The sequence below is a fragment of the Mya arenaria genome, chromosome 17, assembly GCF_026914265.1.
Source record: "Mya arenaria isolate MELC-2E11 chromosome 17, ASM2691426v1".
Taxonomy (NCBI): Eukaryota; Metazoa; Mollusca; class Bivalvia; order Myida; family Myidae; genus Mya; species Mya arenaria.
In genome coordinates, this window is record NC_069138.1 from 27,615,405 (window position 1) to 27,637,061 (window position 21,657).

General features: G+C 36.5%; 1 protein-coding gene across 1 annotated transcript; it reads right to left on the reverse strand.

The window, feature by feature from the left end:
• Positions 1–7,140: 7,140 nt before the first annotated feature.
• On the reverse strand, positions 7,141–15,109 carry LOC128223336 (mesenchyme-specific cell surface glycoprotein-like). Its single transcript, XM_052932614.1, has 10 exons — positions 14,914–15,109; positions 11,695–11,893; positions 10,853–10,979; positions 10,562–10,676; positions 9,500–9,673; positions 9,285–9,332; positions 8,740–8,978; positions 8,040–8,266; positions 7,729–7,835; positions 7,141–7,169 (listed from the first exon to the last, which is right to left on the reverse strand). Exons 1-10 carry the CDS (start codon positions 15,107–15,109, stop codon positions 7,141–7,143), a joined length of 1,461 nt encoding a protein of 486 aa, XP_052788574.1.
• Between the last annotated feature and the right edge of the window lie 6,548 nt (positions 15,110–21,657).

Sequence of the window (21,657 nt, forward strand, 5' to 3'; positions counted from 1 at the left end):
TTAAATAAACATATTCAATGATAGAATGCGGTTTTAAAATGTGTAAAATCATTTTATTTTTTTTCAATACAATTTGATGTTTTATGGTAAAATGAGTTGAGATTGAGTTTGAGATTTGACTTAAGTATTTTCGTGATATTGGGGCCTGGTTGATGAAGATTTGACCATTTACGATGTTACAGTTTAATTGTCATTTCTGAGATGTCCAAGTGTATGTAGCGGGTCGTTGGAAGTTCACATTGGTTTGCGAGCGCCAACTATTTTCTTAAGCCACACTTCCCCAAGATAACACTACACGTAAGGTCACCAACCAACCACTCCCGTGTGCGCACGAGGGACGGAAATAGTAGAACCAGTATGGTATCAAACTGGGGACATTTTCATACATTAAAGCCTGGTCGTTTCTCAGAGAATGTGTAGGTATGAAAGTTACAGTGACCAGCTGTGTGTGTGCGTTTTGTTTTGAAAGAAATTATTTTACCGAAAGAAAATAATTTGTACGTTGAATTTAAACGGTGTGTGAGAGGAAGCTAGTTTGGAGGCAAATTGGAGTGGAGTGGCTGTTGGAAGAAGGATATGTTGGGAGGAGATAGAGCGGGTACACACGGGCGATAGAGATTGGATGCAGAGGAACAGGGCAAAGGGAAAATTAAAGAAGAGAGAGGAATATTTAAAGTGCGAGAGAAAGAGTGGGGAACGTGCAAAAAGAAGGATATATATATATGACAGAACTTTAAAACCGATGGTGGGATAGGAATAAACCCGATGGGTAATAAATGACAGGCAGATAAGAATTTGTCGACAATTCTCGTAGATTGCACTAAAACATATGCATGTACTCTGGGAAAAACAGATGAAAGAACATACCTAGTACTATGAACGACGGTGGCTCTGAGATCCGGGCTAGGAAACAAGCAAGGCAAGTTTCTGTAAAAAAAAACTCAACAAAGAAGGTTTGGTGTCTAGCTTTAAACTTCCACACAGCTTTGTTAATGCATAATTCGTTGGTTTAAATGAATTTTCAAAATCTAATCCTCACTTGATTGCAAAACAATATATTATATATACGCATGTATAAATACAATTAATCTTAATCAGTTTGTGACAGCTCATTGCATAAGTGAAAGTGTCTTTATAAAATTCATTTTCAATCTCTTGAATGACCCTTCTTTCTTCCTGGCATGATAAAACCATTACTGGAAATAGCAATGGTGACATCATGCCAACAAGAAAGATGGGATATTCAACTCGATATCCATATTTGACCTTAAGACACTAGCTATACAAATACGGGCTGTTCAAATGAAAATCCTTACCGGCATTGCCATCGTAAGCTCCACCCGAATTTATCATTTAGATCCTTATTTGATCATCAGACAAGAAGTGATCAAACCAGGACCAAGTATTAACGACACATGTATGGGTAATGTATTCAAATATTGAATTTAATTAGCACATGCGCCGACAGTTAAAATAGAGCAACCGGCTATTACTTAATACGGTCATTAAAAACACTGCAGTGCGCGGTGGCGTGTGTGTGTGGGGGGGGGGGGGCGGGGGGAGGGAGGACGAACGACAACCAAAATCGTTTTATAAATCGGACATAATGTTAACATAGTTATTCGTTGCTTAAACCAAAAACATTGTTTTTGTGCTGTCACTTGAACCAACATCTGAAAACAGACTTTGTCAAATATGTCATGATTTGTCAAACAAATAAGTTTCCCTGTTCTATTTAATAATGTATAACAAGCTAAGACACGTATATCATATATCCGCTACTGTATTATTGTATCTGAAGACCGGTCACAGGTTAAAAACCAATGATAATGCTTCATGTCCAGGTATGAAGACCGGACACAGGTTTAAACCAATAGACTTGCTTCATGTCCACATATGTAGATCGTCACAAATTTAAACCCCATGAAAATTTTTAACGTCCATATATGTAGACCGCCACAGGTTAAAAGTTAAAACCAATGGAAATGCTTCATGTCCAGGTATGAAGACCTGTCACAGGTTTATACCAATAGAAATTATTTAAGTCCACAACTATAGACCGGTCACAGGTTAAACCAAATGAAAATGTTTCATGTCCATACATGTAGAACGTTCACATGTTAAACTAATAGAGATGCTTCAAGTCCTTAACTGTAGACCGTCACAGACTTAAACCAATGCAAATGCTTCATTTTCATATTTGTCGACTGTCAAAAATTTCAACCAATAAAAATGCTACATGTCCATATATGTAGACCGTCACAAGTTTAATTAAATAAAAATGGCTCATTTCTATATATGCAGACCGTCACAGGGTTAAATCAATAGACTTGCTTCATGTCCATATATGTAGACCGTCACAAGTATAAACCCCATGAAAATTCTTAACGTGCATATATGTAGACCGCCACAGGTTAAAACCAATGGAAATGCTTTATGTCGATATATGAAGACTGTCATAGGTTTTAACCAAATTTGCAATGCTTCAAGCCCATATATGTGGACCGTCATAGTTTAAAACTAAAATTGAAATGCTTCATGTCCATATATAGAGACCGTCACAGGTTTAAACCAAATTTGCAATGCTTCATGTTCATATATGTGGACCGTCATAGTTTTAAACTAAAAATGAAATGCTTCATGTCCATATATAAAGACCGTCACAGGTTTAAACCAATGAAAATGCTTCATGTCCATATATGTAGACCGTCGCAGGTTGAACCAATCAAAATGCTTCATGTCCATATATGTAGACCGTCGCAGGTTGAACAAATCAAAATGCTTCATGTCCATATATGTGGACCGTCACAGGTTTAAACCAATGGAAATGCTTCATGTCCATATATGTAGACCGTCACAGGTTTTAGCCAATGAAAATGCTTCATGTCCATATATGTAGACCGTCGCAGGTTAAACCAATGAAAATGCTTCATGTCCATATATGTAGACCGTCGCAGGTTGAACCAATCAAAATGCTTCATGTCCATATATGTGGACCGTCACAGGTTTAAACCAATGGAAATGCATATGTCCATATATGTAGACCGTCACAGGTTTTAGCCAATGAAAATGTTTCATGTCCATATATATAGACTGGTCACATGTTAAAACTAATGGAAATGCATCATGTCCATATATGTAGACCGTCACAGGTTTTAGCCAATGAAAATGCTTAATGTCAATATATGTAGACCGGTTACAGGTGAAAACTAATGGAAATGATTCAAGTCTATAAATGTAGACCGTCACAGGTTTTAGCCAATGAAAATGCTTCATTTTCATAAATGAAGGCCGTCACAAGTTTAAACCCCATGTCAATTATTCACGTCCATATATGTAGACCGGCACAGGTTTAAACCAATGGAAAAGCTTCATGTCCACATAATATTATATAGACTGTCATAGTTTTAAACCAAAGTGGAAATACTTCATGTCGATATATGTCGACTGTTACAGGTTTAATCTTATGTAAATGCTTTATGTCGATATATGTCGAACGTCATAGATTTGAACCAAAATTAAAAGCTGTCGTAAGACAGCGCGCTCGACTACGCCTCTTTGACTTAGAAGTGAATACAATAACGATGTATTATACGCCTGTAAAAAGCAATAAAACAATAAAATTAAAAGGGGTGAAGAAAAATCGGGATGTGACAAAACAAGGTTTTTAATAATTGGCAGAAGAGATTCAGTTTCAACTGCTTTCTTCCATTCTTGTAACAGTGACCTTGATCCTAAGGGCCCCAAACACAATCCCATAGAAGTCCTCCATAAACTCTTCCTACGTATCAAGTTTAGTCACAGTATGTCAACCATAACTGAAACAGTAATCTATTTTTAGAAACAGTGACCTTGACCCTAGGGGCCCAAAAGGCAATCCATGAAAGCTCTGCATAAACTTGTCCTATATACCAAGTTTGGTCACACTATGTCAACCCTTCCTTGAGTAATTTCGTACTCACCATATTTCTATTTTTAGCAACAGTGACCTTGAACTAAACCATAACTCACGGGGCCCAAGAAAGGTCTCTATAAACTCTTCCTAAATACCAAGTTTGGTCACAATATGTAGACTCTTACTTAAGTTATTCAATACCAACCCTTTTTCTATTAATAATACCTTGACCTTGATCCTAGGGGCCTCAAATGCATTCAAATAAAAGGTCTCCATAAACTCTTCGTATTGACCAAGTTTAATCTCTTTATGTCAAACCTAGCCAAAAAGCTAAAATTATTCGATACATTAGGTGACTTTGACGCTGCCCTCCCACCAGCCCGCCCGAACAATGACGCCAGTCATTCAAATCACTTGTTTTCGCATCATGAAAAAGCGGTTAAGAATATAAAAATGTGCCTTTCAAAAGAAATTAAAATAAAAATAAAAACAAATCAGTCAAGGGCCAAGATTTGTATGTAGGGTTAAAATTGTGTTATATTCCTTGTTGTAAGATGGTCATCAATAATTTTACGTAATATTAAATGCATTGAATGAAAGGTATAGAAGTGTTTTTTTTATTAAAATCACAATTTGCCCTAAAACTTTTACCTGCCCTTAAACTTTAACCTAAGTCAATCAGGGACCATAACTTGTGTTAAGGATAATATGGAGTTATGTAACCTCATTGTGTGATGGTCCTGAACAATTGTGTGAAGTATTAAGTCAATCGAATGAAGGGTATAGAAGTTATCAATAAAAATCCAAACCTGCCCTAAACTTTTAATCTAAGTTCAATAGCAAATCAGGGGCCATATTTTGTATAAAAGATAATATGAAGTTATCTAACCTCATTATGTGATGGCCCTGAACAACTGTGTGAAGTATTAAGTCAAATGAATGAAGGGTATTGGACTTATAAGTGAAAATCCCAACTTGCCCTAAAACTTTAACCTGCCCTAAAACTTTAACCGAAGTCAATCAGGAGCCATAACTTGTATAAAGGATAATATGGAGTTATGTAACCTTATTGTGTGATGGCCCTGAACAGCTCTGTGAAGTATTAAGTCAATTGAACGAAGGGTATAGAAGTTATTAATAAATATCCCAACCTGTTCTAAAACTTTAACCTAAGTTTCATAGTCAATCAGGGGTCATTATTTGTATAAAGGTTAAAATGCGGTTATCTAACCTCTTTATGTGATGGCCCTGAACAACTGTGTGAAGTATTAAGTCAATTGAAGGAAGGGTATTGGACTTGTAAGTGAAAATCCCAACTTGCCCTAAAACGTTAACTAAACGCCGACGCCGACGCTGGGCGAGTAGTATAGCCCTCCTTATTCTTCGAATAGTCGAGCTAAAAATGTATCATGTCCACATGTATAAACCGCCACAGGTTTAAACCAATCAAAATGCTTGTGAACCGTAAAAGGTTGATACCAATTAATGACATGCTTCATTTCATTGAATATGTGTTTGTCTGTAAACTATCACAGGTTCAAACCAATGAAAATGCGTTATGTTCATATCTGTAGACTGGTCCTAGGTTTAACCCAATGAAAATGCGTTATGTTCATATCTGTAGACTGGTCACAGGTTAAACCCAATGACAATGCATTATTTGCATATCTGTAGACCGGTTACAGGTTATACCCAATGACAATGCATTACTTTCATATCTGTTGACCGATCACAGGTTATACCCAATGGCAATGTATTATTTTTTGAATTATTTTTCGGTAATGGCAGTTTTTTTCGTAAAGTGGCCCTGTTTTCAAAATTGTTACAACCGTGAACAGATAACCGAACACATATATGTAGTTCTTTTGGCAATAACATTTAATCAGAAGTACTAGTACAGGTTTTACGTAAATTATAAAGGCATACACAATTCATATGTCAAGCTGCAGCTAGAAAACACACGAAGTTTAAGGACGTATATAAATACAATGCATTGCATTTTAGATTCTATATCATTATGTCAATGAAATGAAAGTACTGATTTATATATGTGCGAGTTTAATATGTACAAAATGTTTAAACAATAATGACCTAATAAAACAGCCATTTTGTTTAATATACAAGTTTCATACTTTAATGAAGTAAAACTTGAAACAAATAACAAGTAATCCATGCTCCTGTGACGCTCACGCTGCTTTTAAAGATTCTGAAATAAAAAAACCCAGTAAGATTCAACAAACACACTACATTACTTGGTTGTTACAAACGTACCCACTGCATGCACTCTATAGAACAAATGGACGGTATAATACGATCACACTACACTATATGTACGGCACACACAGACGCACACACGCGCGCACGCACGCACGCACGCAAGCACGCTCGCACACACACACACACACACACACCAACGCACGCACGCGCACGCACACACGCATGCAAGCACGCACGGACACACACAAACATACAAACGGACTTCATGTACTGTTTAATACAAACGGATCACATGTACTGTATAATACAAACGGACTACATGTACTGTATATTACAAACGGACTACATGTACTGTATAATGCGAACGGACTGCATGTACTGTGTTATACAGACGGACTTCATGTACTGTATAAAACAAACGGACTTCATGTACTGTATAATACAAACGGACTACATATACTGTAAACTACAAACGGACTACATATATTGTATAATACAAACGGACTAAATTTGTTGCATATATATAGGAAATACTTCTGTTTGCAAACAAACTTCGTCAACCATCTAATAAAAGCGTTACCATAACGCCTTTTTGCAGGGAAGAGACAGTGCATTTGTACCACCCGAAAAGCGATTTTGAACAGCATTTATTTAGCACTTCAAGGCTACAATTGAATTGGTCTATTGACATGAAACCAATGTCAACTAAAAACCGTAAGACGGAAGTTCCAGGGGCCCAGGCTGATACGTAAAAGAATACGCCTTATCGCTGACGCTGGCAGTGTGTTAAATCGACTAACGAATAAACGTGTTTTGTTTGGTTCAAAAATCACTTGTATTTTGCGGAGCCACAAAACTTTTAAATGCTAAGTTTGCTTGAAAACAGTAGTAATATGTAATCGTAAACAATGAACACATACACTAAAAACCTGGACATTCTTTTTTTCTCAATTTCATTCATAGTCATGTCTTAGAACTATTAAATGGGACAATTCTTACGGTATACAAATACAATGTATGGCCATTATTTACCTCGAAGGTGCTGAAGCAGCATTTGCTGAAAATAAAAGAGATAAAGAGTAAGTAAAAACATCTGCAATAAATATAAAGAATTCATATGCGAAAAAAAGTGATAATGTCATCAGATTAACAAACGATAAAAAGATACACCTAATGAGAAGAAAACTAAAGATGAATTAATGATAGAATTGAAAAATAACAAGGACAAGGGCAGCTAGTAGTCTGGCTCCAATTTCCCAAAACTTCTTAAGTCTAACAGGCTTAAGTAGCTGATTTCAATTAGACAAAACACACACTTACATATGATTTGGGAAACAAAATATGGTTTATTGTGATAACCATAAAAGTAATTCCTATTTAAAGTCTAATACCTCTTATTGAAGTTGATATTACACGAATTATAGACAAACAAAAGTAGTAAGATTAGCTTAATCCTGTTATAAGGGACTTAAGAAGTTTCGAGAAACTGGGGCCTGTTGTTTATAAATGGTCTTGTTTGAAGACACATAACTGAAGTCCTAGAATCGAAAAAAGGAGAATTATCGATGGTGTCAATTGGTATTTGGAAATGTTTTTAAGAACGCAAGAGTACATACGTAAACCGAGCTGTATGTCCATCTGTAAAACTGTCACAGTGCCGCTGACGCTGCCGCTTACTAACAGCAGAGGCTTGCCATTGGGGCTGTCGTTAGCGGTAATAAACCTGAATATTGAAGCACAACTTGAAATTTAGTTTAAACTGATTTATGTTGGAACAATCTTAAAACAAGTTTTAACAACATAATATGATCACGTGAGTTAGCAGGATGCTGCCCGAGAGTGTGATCTTGTCTTGTGTTGTGTGGAAAATTGAAGTATCCGCTTAGATAACATCAGATATGAGAACGAGAAATAATCTTCAACGTACGTTATATCCTCAGGATCAACCATGCTTATATCTCGTGCTGTGTACAGATCACCCCTCGTCTCATCGCTATCACCAACGCCGTATATAAATGCCTCAAACTGTGGTGTGATTTCTGCCGCGGTCTGGTCAAGGCTGTATACTGCGATGGTTGACCCTCTCTCATTGCCAATGAACAACAAGGTGGTATCACCTATATGCCCTATGGCAATGCTTTCAGTTTCTGGACCCTTTAGGTAAATGTTACGTAAATTTTGTGATTAAAGAATGTCAAAGAGGCCTATTTCGGATTTCAAGCCTAAAACTATATGGGTCAGTAGGAAAGTTGTTTAAGTAAAGCGTGTTCAATTAAATGTTAAAGGGCTTTTTGTTTGTCATAAAGGAACAAAGAACCAATGCAACGTTTGGTGCTGAATCAAAAGTTATAAAATAAGCAAATTTCATGTTTTCGGATAAAGAATTCGGATAACGCATATTTTTTCAAAAGGGACTTTTTTATTTACTTTTTGCAATAATTTATGAGTCGTTTTCAAATCTTTATGGTTGGTCGGGTAGCCAGAAATATTTTTAGGCCAAATCAAATAGCAAAACATTTGAAAACCGACATCACCTGTAAACGAATGTATCAAGCTATACCATTTGCTGCGCCGGTAAAGGGATTAAAACAATATGTTATTTGCCCAAAAATGCCCTACCAAGTTACCTTGTCATCGGAGCGCGTATCGGAACAATCTGAAACAGCAATAGACTCTTCCCCATTTGCATTGAAAAGATGGGGCAGAAGCTCCGCTGTTTTGGTAGCGATCTCATCACCGCTGTCGTACACTAGACTCATATCACTCGCCCTCCTAATAGAGAACCCGCGACCACCGAATGAATAAAGCTGGTCATATTGTTGTGTTGTTTCGTTTTTGCCTTTGACAGAAGTGACTTTAAGTCTTCCTATTAAAATTAAAAAAATATAGATACATATATTTAGGATTGTTTTTATATTCGTATTTTGTTCATCTCAATTTTTTAAATGATATTTCAGTAAGTTCACTATTTTTACAACTGCATTATTTAGTGAGCATGTATTGGTTGAATATTTTGTCTATATAGAAAAAATGGACTTTTTCATAAAGCTACTTCTAAACAGCACATCATGGTGTTTTTCCCGTATACCGATATCTATGCAGTTTTGCAAATAATGATGTGTAAAACTACAAATGAGAAATGTATCAAACAAAAACCCAAATCGTACAACACCTAACACTGAATCAGTAGTCCATTCGTCACGAAGAGTAGCGTTGCGTTCTGAAAATATGCGTTTTAAAGTTAAGGCATTTAATGAATTATTTAAAAAAATATTATTATTTTTTATTTTATTTTTTTAATCAATAAAAAATGTAAGCAGGTATGTCTTAAAAGTGTATACTTTTAATGATTCATTATTAAGCAACGGGTCTTTATCTTTGACCTACCAAATAATTCGGATAGAACGAAATCCCCCACCCTGTTTTCTTCCGAAAAGTAATCGTAATCTTTAGAATCACCCTCGTTTGCAGTAACGATGAAATCTTCGTTTTGGAATCGCAACATCTTTATGGCGTCAGGCTGGTACATTCCAAATACTTTCCAAGGCTGCATATGTACCCCTGTATAACACATTAAATTAAAGTGTTCAATACAGCATGTTTTCTTTTACAGAATAAACATTTCAGTACAAAAGTTGCACCTTTGATTCTGAATCGCGTAATCTATATCATAATCCATCATGACTCCACATGTTAAACATATTGCAATACAATCATTTTGCATTTACTTTCAATCAAATATCTTTTATATGTGAGGCATGACACATGCACTAAAATATCAGATTTATTGGTCTTAATATAGAAACTTGTGCACTAGCTAACCTCTATCTCAATTACTTGGGTAAATCACTAGCTTTATCCCTATCTTTACAACTCCTGCCATTAACTAGCTAACCTCAATATCTCTTCCTCGGGTCATTTCCAAGCTAACCTCAATCTCATTTCCTTGGATTTTTCACTAACTGATCCCATTTCTCTCACTCGGTCACTCACCAGCTAATATTCATCTCTTTCCCTCGTGTCATTTCCAGGCTAACCACCATAACTTCCCTTCGGGTCATTCCCTAGCTAACCTCAATCTTTTTTTCTAGCATTACTTACTGATTTCATTTCTCTCACCCGGTCACTGACCAGCTAATCGCCATCTCTTCCCCTCGGGTCATTCCCTAGCTAACCTCAATCTCTTTCCCTCGGGTCATTCCCTAGCTAACCTTCATCTCTTCCCCGTGGGTCACTCCCTAGCTAACCTCAATCTCTCTATGATTCTTCACTTACTGATTCCATCTCTTTTTCGGGTCATTTTCAAGCTAACCTCCATCACTCAGATTATTCACCATCTCACCTCCATATCTATCACTCGAGTCATTCAATAGATAACCTCTATCCCTATTTCGTGGGTCATTCATTGGATAACCTCCATCTCAATCACTCGGGTCATTTTTAGCTTACCTCCATCTCTATCACTGGGGTCAATGTTGGCCAATGTCCAGTCTTTAAAACCAAGCCCAAAAATATCTACTATCTCTTCTGAAGCGAGATCCACGACTGCAATGCCATTGTTTTCCTGAAATAAATGTAACGTAACATTGCAGAAATCTGGGTTACCTTGTTTAGTTCCCTTTTAATGTTCTGTACACAATCTACTCAACTGTGCCACCATGTCATTTATGGCCATCTTTAATTTATCCTGGACATTATTTAATCAGTGTGAGCTACGGAAGTCTGCTTAAATTGTATTACCTGTAAACTAACATAGGCTAGTGTGCCTTCTGTGTTCAGAGTTATATACTCCGGTTCTACGTCGTCTGAAAACTTGGCATTTCGGTTTATGTACATGACGCCTTGGCTCTCAAGCTCGGTAAAATATCTACAATATAAATCAAACAATGAACCGTGTTGGCTTTAACAAAACCCAAAACGTTATACTTTCATAATCAGGAGTCAACCTTGTATTTCTCGTATGAAGGAACGAGTTGAAGATTACGTTTTATCATATGATATACACTGTTGCCGTTTGATATTCCATCACATATTGTGTTGTATTACACATGTGTAACACAACATTGCTCTTAAAGACGGCCGGTACTTAATGTATTGACACAGAAATGACGTCATCAACTTATCACAAATTATTGCGTCATTTTACCGGATATGATGTACCAATTTTAAAAGAAAGCAGCTCTTCAAAGAATGATGTTTTTGTTGCAATTCTTATTGGAATGCTTATTTTTATTGTAAACAGAATTGAAACGATCGGGTGTATTTGTGGTTTTGAATTATTCCGGGTACTACATTTCTGCAATGCATGATCCGCAGGAAATGGCATTGCTTTTTGGTATTCCGCTTATCCCTAGAGCAGGTGAAACATGTAGGTCGTTTTTGCTATTTTTTAATGCAAAACTATTATAAAAGAATCTGACACTCGTTATCATTTAATACACAATTGTATTCATCTCGCCAAAGCTCGCTTACTATTACTAACATATTTTCAGAACGAATTTTTGAATGAAAATTGTGTATTATGTTACGACTCGTGACAGATCATATATACAGGAAAAATCCACAAAAGCTGAGTGATATACCTGTCATCAAAGGTGTGAAACCCTAAAACATTTTTAGTGTATGCGCCGTTGGGTCCCTGGGGAAATTTAACGAGGCCGATACCTCCAGAATTATCAACTAGAACTGCATTTGCATTGTCGTCATATGGTTCCGCTTCTATGGCCACAATCAGTGTTTTGCAGTCAGGCGTAGTAAGTACCATATCAGGCAAAGTTCCAACTAAAATACAAATACTGATTCTTTAAAGGGGGCATACTATTATTGTTAAGTTTACTCTAACAGATGCACACACGAAAATTATTCACTCTAAAAAAAGCATTTATGATGTTGTACTCATTTTACATTTTGATAAAAAACAACATATGCTTTGTGTACAGATGAAAAATATTAGACTTTAAAAATGTGGGTTTTTTTTTGTAATAACTACGTGGCCTCAAACTCCACAGTTAAAAATGCGCCAAATGATCTCTAATATATTTTTATCTGTAATCGTATCTTTATAGTGTGCCCCTTTCACACAAGCGACTAATGAACATGACAACTACCGTAGCCCGCTTGTAACATAAGGTGAACATATGGTCAAATAAATGTCTTTACATTTTTCGATAGAGAAACCCATAATTATGTAGTTATACAGGCCCAGGTTGGGCATATACAAATTCCCTGCTGTGCACCCCTTGTTTATTGTCTTAGTATCACAGCAGCGGTCGAATTTCCCGTGGATTTGTTTATTGGCTCAATGCTTTTCGGAAAAGAAACTTTAAGAATAGATTTTTTATGGGCTCAACATTACATGACCAATAATTGTATAACAATATGTATAGCCAATGTATTTATAACCGCTTGGAAACACTCAATAAACAAATAAGTGTAAAACGTGCATTAGATATAATTTTATGAAATAAACGCCCCAGTACTGTACACCAGGACACACAGATTTGAGATCTGATATACAGCATGCAGAGGGAAAAATACAGATTCATAAAATAACATAGAAGTTGTGAACTTTCGGGGGGGGGGGGCAACTACATAGAAGTTGGGAACTATACACGGTTTAGAGGGGGGGGGGCAGTTATCAAAGGCTTAAACTAGCCCTTTAAGAATAAATTATCATCCTACTATGTTTAATAACCCTTTCAAGTAAGCAAAATACAGCCAAGACAACGCAAAACTAATTTAAATTGGAAGATTTAGTTTTAATTATTTGTTTTTGAGAAGGAAATGCAATGCACAATGTTATTAAATATTCGAACACAGTCGAGTTGCAAATGAATTAAAAACATTTTTCTGTTGTGAAATGGTGCATTGGGGCGTATTTTATATTATAACTATTTTCTATTTTGAAATAAACTAAGACAATTGAAGGACGGGGGTGCCGGTTGCAAAAACAAGAAAAAAACACACACACTCGCGCACCAACACACACATTAATTATTATATGTATACGTATATACTAACTCTGTCCCTGATTTTCCTATTTAATCTTTATGTAAAAAATATACCTACAAATTTTAAATAATTTACAAACAAAACATGATCATTCACCCTAAGACCTGAACATAGTAAACTAACACCTCATACATAGAAACTTAACTTAGTTCAGGGGTTCAAGTGGATCACGTTCTTATTTAGGTCATATTGTATTTAGGTAATGTGAATGTAAGTCAAACTTATAGGTCAACATCGACTAGTTTATTCCGCGAGTCATTTTGGTAATATTATATCTAGGTCATGACAATGGAGGTCATTTCTAGTTTAATTCCCGCGCGAGTGATTTGACAGCCCGGTCATTCGATTTCTTATTCCTTAACCTAGACATTTTAGTGGTTTCAGGCAAACGCTTAAGTCATAGGTCTTTTGCTTATTTATCAAATTTGTGTAAGTGGGGCAGTTCGTTTTCATTTTTCAAAGGTCATTTGCATATGTGTCATTTTAAAATGGAAGTTGATACTCCTCGCGTGAGTAGATATATCTCCCAGATATGTTTATTGCGCGTTCAAATCTTGGGAGAAATGGTTGACAGGTTCGTCTAGCAATGCTTAACCCTTCAGCTTTTATAAGCTTCTCGATATCCCCAATTTCATGTTAGTATCGAAACTTTATTGAACTGGTGAAATGCAGTGCATTTCGATCACAAAGTTGATTTTTGCGTTCTTTATTTGAATAGATTTCATATTTCATCAACCAATGATTTCCTTTTGCATGGCAATGTAACTATTGAAAGTGTAGTGTTATGCTGTAAAAAAGATAAATATTTTTGTTTAATTAAATTTATGTATTTTTTACCTTAAGCACGGTTGAGTATGAGGTATACTCTGAAAAGTATGTTTGTTTCTCTCGAATATAGTACATGTACGTTTTTATGATCCATAATTTTGGATATATTTGACCTACTTCAGTTAACAGAAATTTTGATTATCATTTGAACTTTGTAATGTTTGGTTGTTCTTTTTAGGGGGTAAAGTAATGAAAAGAATTCGCGGTTTCTCAAGTGGAACTGTTTTCGTCAAGTTGAACGATTGGATTGCATTAGAATTAATTTCTTACCTACCTTCTTACTTTTATATTTGTACTTCAGGTACAACTATTCAAATCGAGACATAGTTTTGGCAGTATATGAAGTTGTAATTAACAGTTATATGGTATCGCCCGATATTTATACCCAACTTGCATTCGGAACTCCTCGGCCATTTTTATCGAAAACAACCTCGGATGTATTTGGACGGTTTACATACTTTAAAAGGGTTACGTTTAAGTCCGCTGCAAGTAGATCGCGTAGTAATTTTATTTAGCAGTTAAACATCATGACTTAACTCTTGGGAATCTTAATTATGTTTGCAATAATACATTTCACTAACAATTAATTTAAAATAAGATCAATAAATACAACTCTGTAACCCTACATTTTAGTAATGATATAACTAAAAAAAGCATACGACTTCATCTGATGTACAAGCATACATTCGAGGTTGTTTTCGATAAAAATGGCCGAGGACCTCCGAATGAACCAGTATGTGGACGAAACCATGTGACGAAACCGAAATCCGGGGCTTAGCTGGAAATGAGACCAGAAAGGTATTTCAGGCTAGGAGCATGCTTGCAGTGAAACCCACTGGAAAGCAGACGTATTATACGTTCTAAGGGCTTATGCTGATTCCGTATTGGGTATAAATATCCCAAACAACTCATAACATACGACTTAACAAAGTAAGCTACATTTTACCACATTATGTACATACCTTTTATTGAGTGCACGAGGTCAAGTGTTTGGGTCTCTTTGTTGTAAAGTTTATATACATTAACACAGCCGTCTTCATGTCGTGTGGTGTTGTCAAAAGCAACAAACACGTGACCCCCACACACGTGCACGTCGGTGATGGCAACACTTGTGTATGATTGGTGGAATAACACTGTCAGGTTGGTGACGTCAGCCATATCGAGGACGTGGATGTTTGTGTTACCTTTCCAACATAAACATATCAATTAACAATATTCTATTTGGCAGTTTAATACAACATTCTAACAAAATAATGAATGTTACATAAAACTTCTACTAACATCTTTTGACAATTTAGAGTCTGCGGCTCAGCAAAATATGTCAAAGAACGTTGGCTGTATGGCATCGACCCAGGGGTGGTGGGGGTGGGGTGGTGCGTTTCAAAAAGATTTAAATCGTAAATGGGAATAATCTTAGCGTCATTTTTTCTCTGCCCTGTATCGTAAATGTATAAACTACCCCATCGGCATCTACATTTGTTAATATCACACCGGGGGATTTGACGGCGTCAATCCATAATGCAGCCTAGGAGTGGGCTGACGATTATACACAGAAGAAAAAGAATCTGATATCTGACCGTTCTGTATAAGTATGTTGAAAAACAGAGTTTGTCGAGACATTTAAAGTAAATCAAACGATATCATAAGCACAGTCTATTGTTAAGGTAAAGGGTTCTCTATATTTCATTATTGTGGTAAACCAAGATATCTAGACAAGATTTATTTTGACCTCCTGCGTCCGGATCAATATGCACTAAAATAGAAAATCAGAACAGAAAAAGGAACAATATTTTCGATGCTTTAAAAACAGAAGGTGTAGATATTTCGTGACATCTGTAAATAATACATAACATGAAAAAGATAGCGGAAACACAGCTCACTTCGACGGAGAAGTGATAAGAAGAATAGGGAAAGAGTACCGCATAGTAGCATAATTTACTTGAATGGTTGCATCTCTTCTGTGGTAATATGTTCTTCGAAATTGTTTTTATTTCAAGCTGGTAGTAAATGCTTACATATCAGTTATTTAACCGTTTTAATGAGTTCACTATCCAAAATATGACCCGTGGACAATTAATCAATATTAATTACGATTGGTTGCAGCAGATTTTCTACAAAGCAGAACAAAGGTTCGTATATGGGATAAATAATGACATTTGTGAAGTTATTTGTTGAAGGCCACTGAATAAGCTCTTAGATATATTTTTATGATTGGTACTGTAGTTCTACAGGCGCACGAAATAGGTTGGAGCAAACCAATTTCATTCTATATTAATGCATTATCAAAATGTACATAATGTTTTGCAACCACATTTTCAACAAACGTTTACAAGTTATGACTCACCAACAGCGTAGATTAGTTTCGAAGAAGGCTCAAAAGAAAGCTGTTCTGCCGCGTCTTCTCCAAGACCAAACAAAGGGTCCGGCGTATATGCATACGGCAGGTATACATTGGAGAGCGTATTAAATTTGAATTTGGTATCTTTCGTCGGTGTTTGCATCGCAATAATCAAAGTATCCAAACACATCAAAATAAAAATATGGAGAAACATCATGAACTATGGATATCAACTAGTAATGTGTATGTAGTAAAGTTTTCAACTCACTTACTTTATGTTTGCATGACCTGTACCAAGGACAAATCATGACAAGGATATATAAATCGTATTAAGGCCAGACCAAACTGACATTTCGTTCGATATCTATTTTTTTTTGGAAAACCGCCCCCCCCCTTCTCCCCACAGAAATGCCATGTTACATAAATCATTGCAGAAGCATAGTTTGCCTGTGACAACTCAAAGGGAACGAATCAGATATTTGAATACGTATTTCGTGGAATATATTTCCTATTTCTCAACGAGTCGAAGGTAGATTACTTAATAAATTGTTCAAGATTATCATTATATATTCTAACATGGTTTTTGTCGACTTCTATTTTAAAACGAAATAAAAGTGTACTTATATTTCACCTATTGTATTGACTTTTTTCTTTGGTAATGATCCGATGAACGAAATATTTATTGTTGTGGCCCAAATAGATGGGATGCAAAAATGGATGCTCACTAATGGCTGCACCGGTTGCTCAGGTAATACAAGAAGGGTTTATGGACGGATTATTATTACTCGGGTTACAAAAGTGGTCTTATACCAGTGCGATTGGCCTATAAGTATATGGCGTGAACTCTAGTTATGTTTACTATATGTTTCATATAGACACTAACCTGGCTTTTGACTTTATACACATCCCAATTGAAAAACAAGGACATGGCATCTCTAGAACAATTCAAGACACACAATATAATCACAAGAAAATACCATGTTGACCATTGACCCGCCTGTTGAAATTGAGTACAAATACATAACTCTACCGCCAAGGAGTCAATCGGCTACAAACAACTAATTTTAAGACTTCCACAAGCTATGATTTTTCCAATATTTACACTGAAAACTATCAATTTCTGCAATAGAGTGTCAAGTGTAGTCAAGTTCTCTGCAAAAAGAACATTTTTTGCTTATTTTTCATTAAATTTGAATAAAATATTGATACTTGAACACAATCACTCTTTGTTCAGTATTAACATCCGGATCTTGGTCAACGAGGGGCAGATAACTGTGGTCTTGAGCCCCATATCGAAAGGGAAAATCCGACCCGAGACACGCACGTGAGCCGGAATAAGATGCATGATTTGTATAACATGTACTGTGATAAAGGTATGACTATATTTATGGGTGACTTTAATGCCAAACTAAATGCACATATGCTTAGAACAAGATACATTATAGGCTATATAAATTTGTTTCTGACCTGTAACCTGTGTGCCGTAAACTTGCTTGATACATGTTTTGGGTCTATTGATACTTATATTTCTCATGACGACTGCGCATCGTAATCTCTTGACTACATTTGTATACCAGCTAAATTGATTGATTGCGAAGTGGCTGATGGTAGTTCTTTCAAAATGTCAAGGCATATGCCTATTTTATGTTGTGTGAATATTACGTGTAATGAGAGGCCCTTTAATATCAATGTAGATTCAACGACCCATATTAATTGAAAAAGGTGAATAACGATGTGAACATGTTATATTTGTATAAAAGTGCATTAAGGAATGATATTGAAGTACTAAACAATTCATTATTGGATATTTCGGACGTTGATCGCCTTTATGAATCGTTAGGTGAATTGTTGCGTCAAAATGCATATGTCCATATATGCATGTCTAAAAGTTTCGAACATTCTTAAATCTGTACTGGTGTAAAGAGCTTACTCAAATTCACAACCATATGAAATTAACACGTGATTTGTGGTGTCGAGCTGGACGGCCTCGGAAACCCCTGAATCCAATAATGGCGCATTATAAAACGCAGAAAGCATGGTTTAGAAGAAGACATAGATTTCAAGCTGAACAGTGTTAAATACTCCTGAACAATAGACTAGAACTTTCGACGGAAACAGATTCTGTCTATTTCTGGCAAACGGTAAAAACTAGGAAAAAGCATTAAACGATAAGAGTAGGAGTTAGAATTATATTTAACGGTGTTACATATCGAAACCGTATATATTGTGAAACAATGGGGCGAGTATTCCAAAACACTTAACATTCCGTCTGAAATAGCAGACTTTGAAAACCACTGGAAACGAATCTTTGTAGATACCGTACATCAGTCAATAATAGACACTGCTCTTGATCTGGATGTTAGAGTATCACTGGAAAGTAGTAGCTGAGTGTATAAAAGTGTTACCAACTGGAAAAGATTGTGGTTCCGGTGGAATTAGTCATGAACACTTATTATGATAAAGAGGTTATTGCACAACCCCTAGCTACCTTGTACACTGCGATGCTGAAATTCGGCTACATACCTGCGAAAATGAAAGAAGGGGAGATCATAACAATACATAAAGGTGGAAACAAGACGAAGGATGATCCTAACAATTATAGAGCAATCACCATGTCATCCACAATTATCAAAATATATGAATCTGTTCTGCTTGATCGATGTAAGGGAAATAGTGTGGGAATAACACTGAATTGACATCAAGGCGAATTTCAAGATCAAATAGGCTGCACCATGACCAGATTTTCACTAAGAGTGTGTCTGCATTACGGAAAGTAATTTTCATCAACGACTTGATTATAACACTACAACAAAGTTATAATGGTCTATGTTTGTATGACATTAATATGAGTGCGCCTACAGTTGCCTATGATATGGTGCTTGTTTCCTGACCGGTATGGACAATATGTTACGATTTTGTTCTAATTATTCAAAACGATGGCGATTCCTATATTTTTCGAGTAAATGTGCTATTGTTGTGTTTAACAAATCATGTGTTCCAGTACAATCTCTAAAACCGTCTTTTACTCAAAGACACGACCTCGTCCGAACACTAAAAAAAATACACCAATTTAGGTATTATTTGAAATTAGACACTTTCTGTGCATGGATGTGTACTAGAAGCGTGCACAAAACTATGTGGATCTTATCTAATTATATGCAGCAGTGATATAAGCCCCGATACTGTCAGTGCTATAACCCTTTGGACAAATAACCAGTCAGCTATCATACCACAGGCCCTATACGGGTGTAAATTAAGGACTTATATCTCAAAGAATAAAATTCAGTGATTAGCAGTAGTGCATGGATTTTGTGTAAAACACATGCAAGGAATTCAGAGAAGTGTTGCTACAAAATACGTGTTGTCTTCTTTGAATATCACCATTATTAAAGTACTTATCGAGGTTATTTTTTTTCTTATATGTACCTAAATAATACGCGTTTTTGGTTTTAAACATTTGAGTCAAATGTATTAAACATGAAAATGCATAAAAACAAGATATGTTTGTCAAACACTATGCCCCCCCCCCCCCCCTGAGCGCCATGTTGTCAGGATTATTTGGACAATTGAATGAAATATGCATGGACCGAAATGACAGCTGATTTGTCATTGACATCGTATGCCTTTGAGGCAGTTTTAAGACTATGACCATTCAAAGAGTGAGGATGGTAGGTACTGTTTTTAATCATGTTCAGGTGATGACTGATATTTGCAGATAAAACTGTATCCTCTTAGCAGTAGGGAATAAGTAAATACGACCAAATTTTAATGATAAATATGAGTTATGAGCATGACCTTTGACTCTATGACCTCAAAATCCATAGGAGTCATCAACTGATCACCCAAAATCTAAATGTCAAGTTTGAGGGTCATGGGTGCAGGCATTGTCAAGTTATCACACAGACAAGCTTTTTGTGTTCAAGGTCACTGTGACCTTGACCTTTGACCCATTGATCCCTTATATCAATAGGGGTCATCTACAGGTCGAGCCCAGCCTCCATGTCAAGTTTAATGATCATAAGTCCAGGCATTGTTGAGATATCACTGGGAGAAGCTTTCTTTACTTTTTCGTATTACAGGTCACTGTGACCTTTAACTTTGGCCGAATGACCCCCAAAATCAAAATACTAGTCAGGGCCAACCTTCATGTCAAGTTTGATGACCATAGGTCAAGGAATTGTAAAGTTCGTCTTCAAAATCACTGTTACCTTGACCTTTGACCCGATGACCCCCAAAATCAACAGAGATCATCTACTGATCAGGCCCAACCTCAAAGTCAAGTTTCAGGGCCATGGGTGTAGGCATTGTCGAGTTATCACTAAGACAATCTTTTATCATTCAAGGTCACCGTGACCTTGACCTTTGACCTGATGATTTCTTAAATCTATAGGGGTTATTTACTTGTCAAACACAGCCTCCATGTCAAGTTTGAGGGCTATGGGTAGAGGCATTGTCGAGTTATCACTCGGACAACCTTGTATTATTCAAGGTCACTGCGACCTTAACCTTTGGCCGATGACCTCCAAAATCTACAGGTGTCATCTACTAGTCAAGTCCAACCTCCAAGTCAAGATTGAGGGCCAAGGGTGCAGGCATTGTTGAGTTATCACTCGGACAACCCTTTATCATTGAAGGTCACCTGATCTTGACATTTGACCCGATGACCCCTTAAATCAATAGGGGTCTTCTTCTGGTCAGGCCTAGTCTCCATGTCAAGTTTGATGACCATAGGTCTAGGCATTGTTGAGGTATCACTCGGACAAGCTTTAAAATTCATTTACCATTAAATGTCACTGTGACCTTGACCTTTGACCCGATGACCCCTATAATATATAGGGGTCATCTACTGGTTATGCCCCAAACATTCATATTAAGTTTGGTGACCATATGTCCAGGAATTGTTTAGTAATCACTCGGACAAGCTTTGGTCTACCGACAGACCGACCGACCGCGATGTGCAAAGCAATATACCCCTCTTCTTCGAAAGGGGGCATAATTAGAAAGAAAAGTCTGGGCATCGACCTATATTGTGAGCATTAAAGTCTTAGTCACATTACCATATTGCTACGTCTTCTTGCGAGGTTCATGCACGTTCCAATGTAATGTCTATCATATATTGGCGGGCACAAAAAGAAATGTGTATTGCCATATTGCTACTGCCTTCATGCGAGGTGCATAAAAGTTTCAATGTAATGTCGTCCTTATTATGCTGGCAGGCACAAAAAGATTAAGTAATGACTCACCAACAGCGTAGATAAGTTTCGAGGTAGGATCAAACGAAAGCTGTTCTGCGGCGTCTTCTCCAAGACCGAACAAAGGGTCCGGCGCATATGCATACGGCAGGTATACATTGGACAGCGTATTAAAT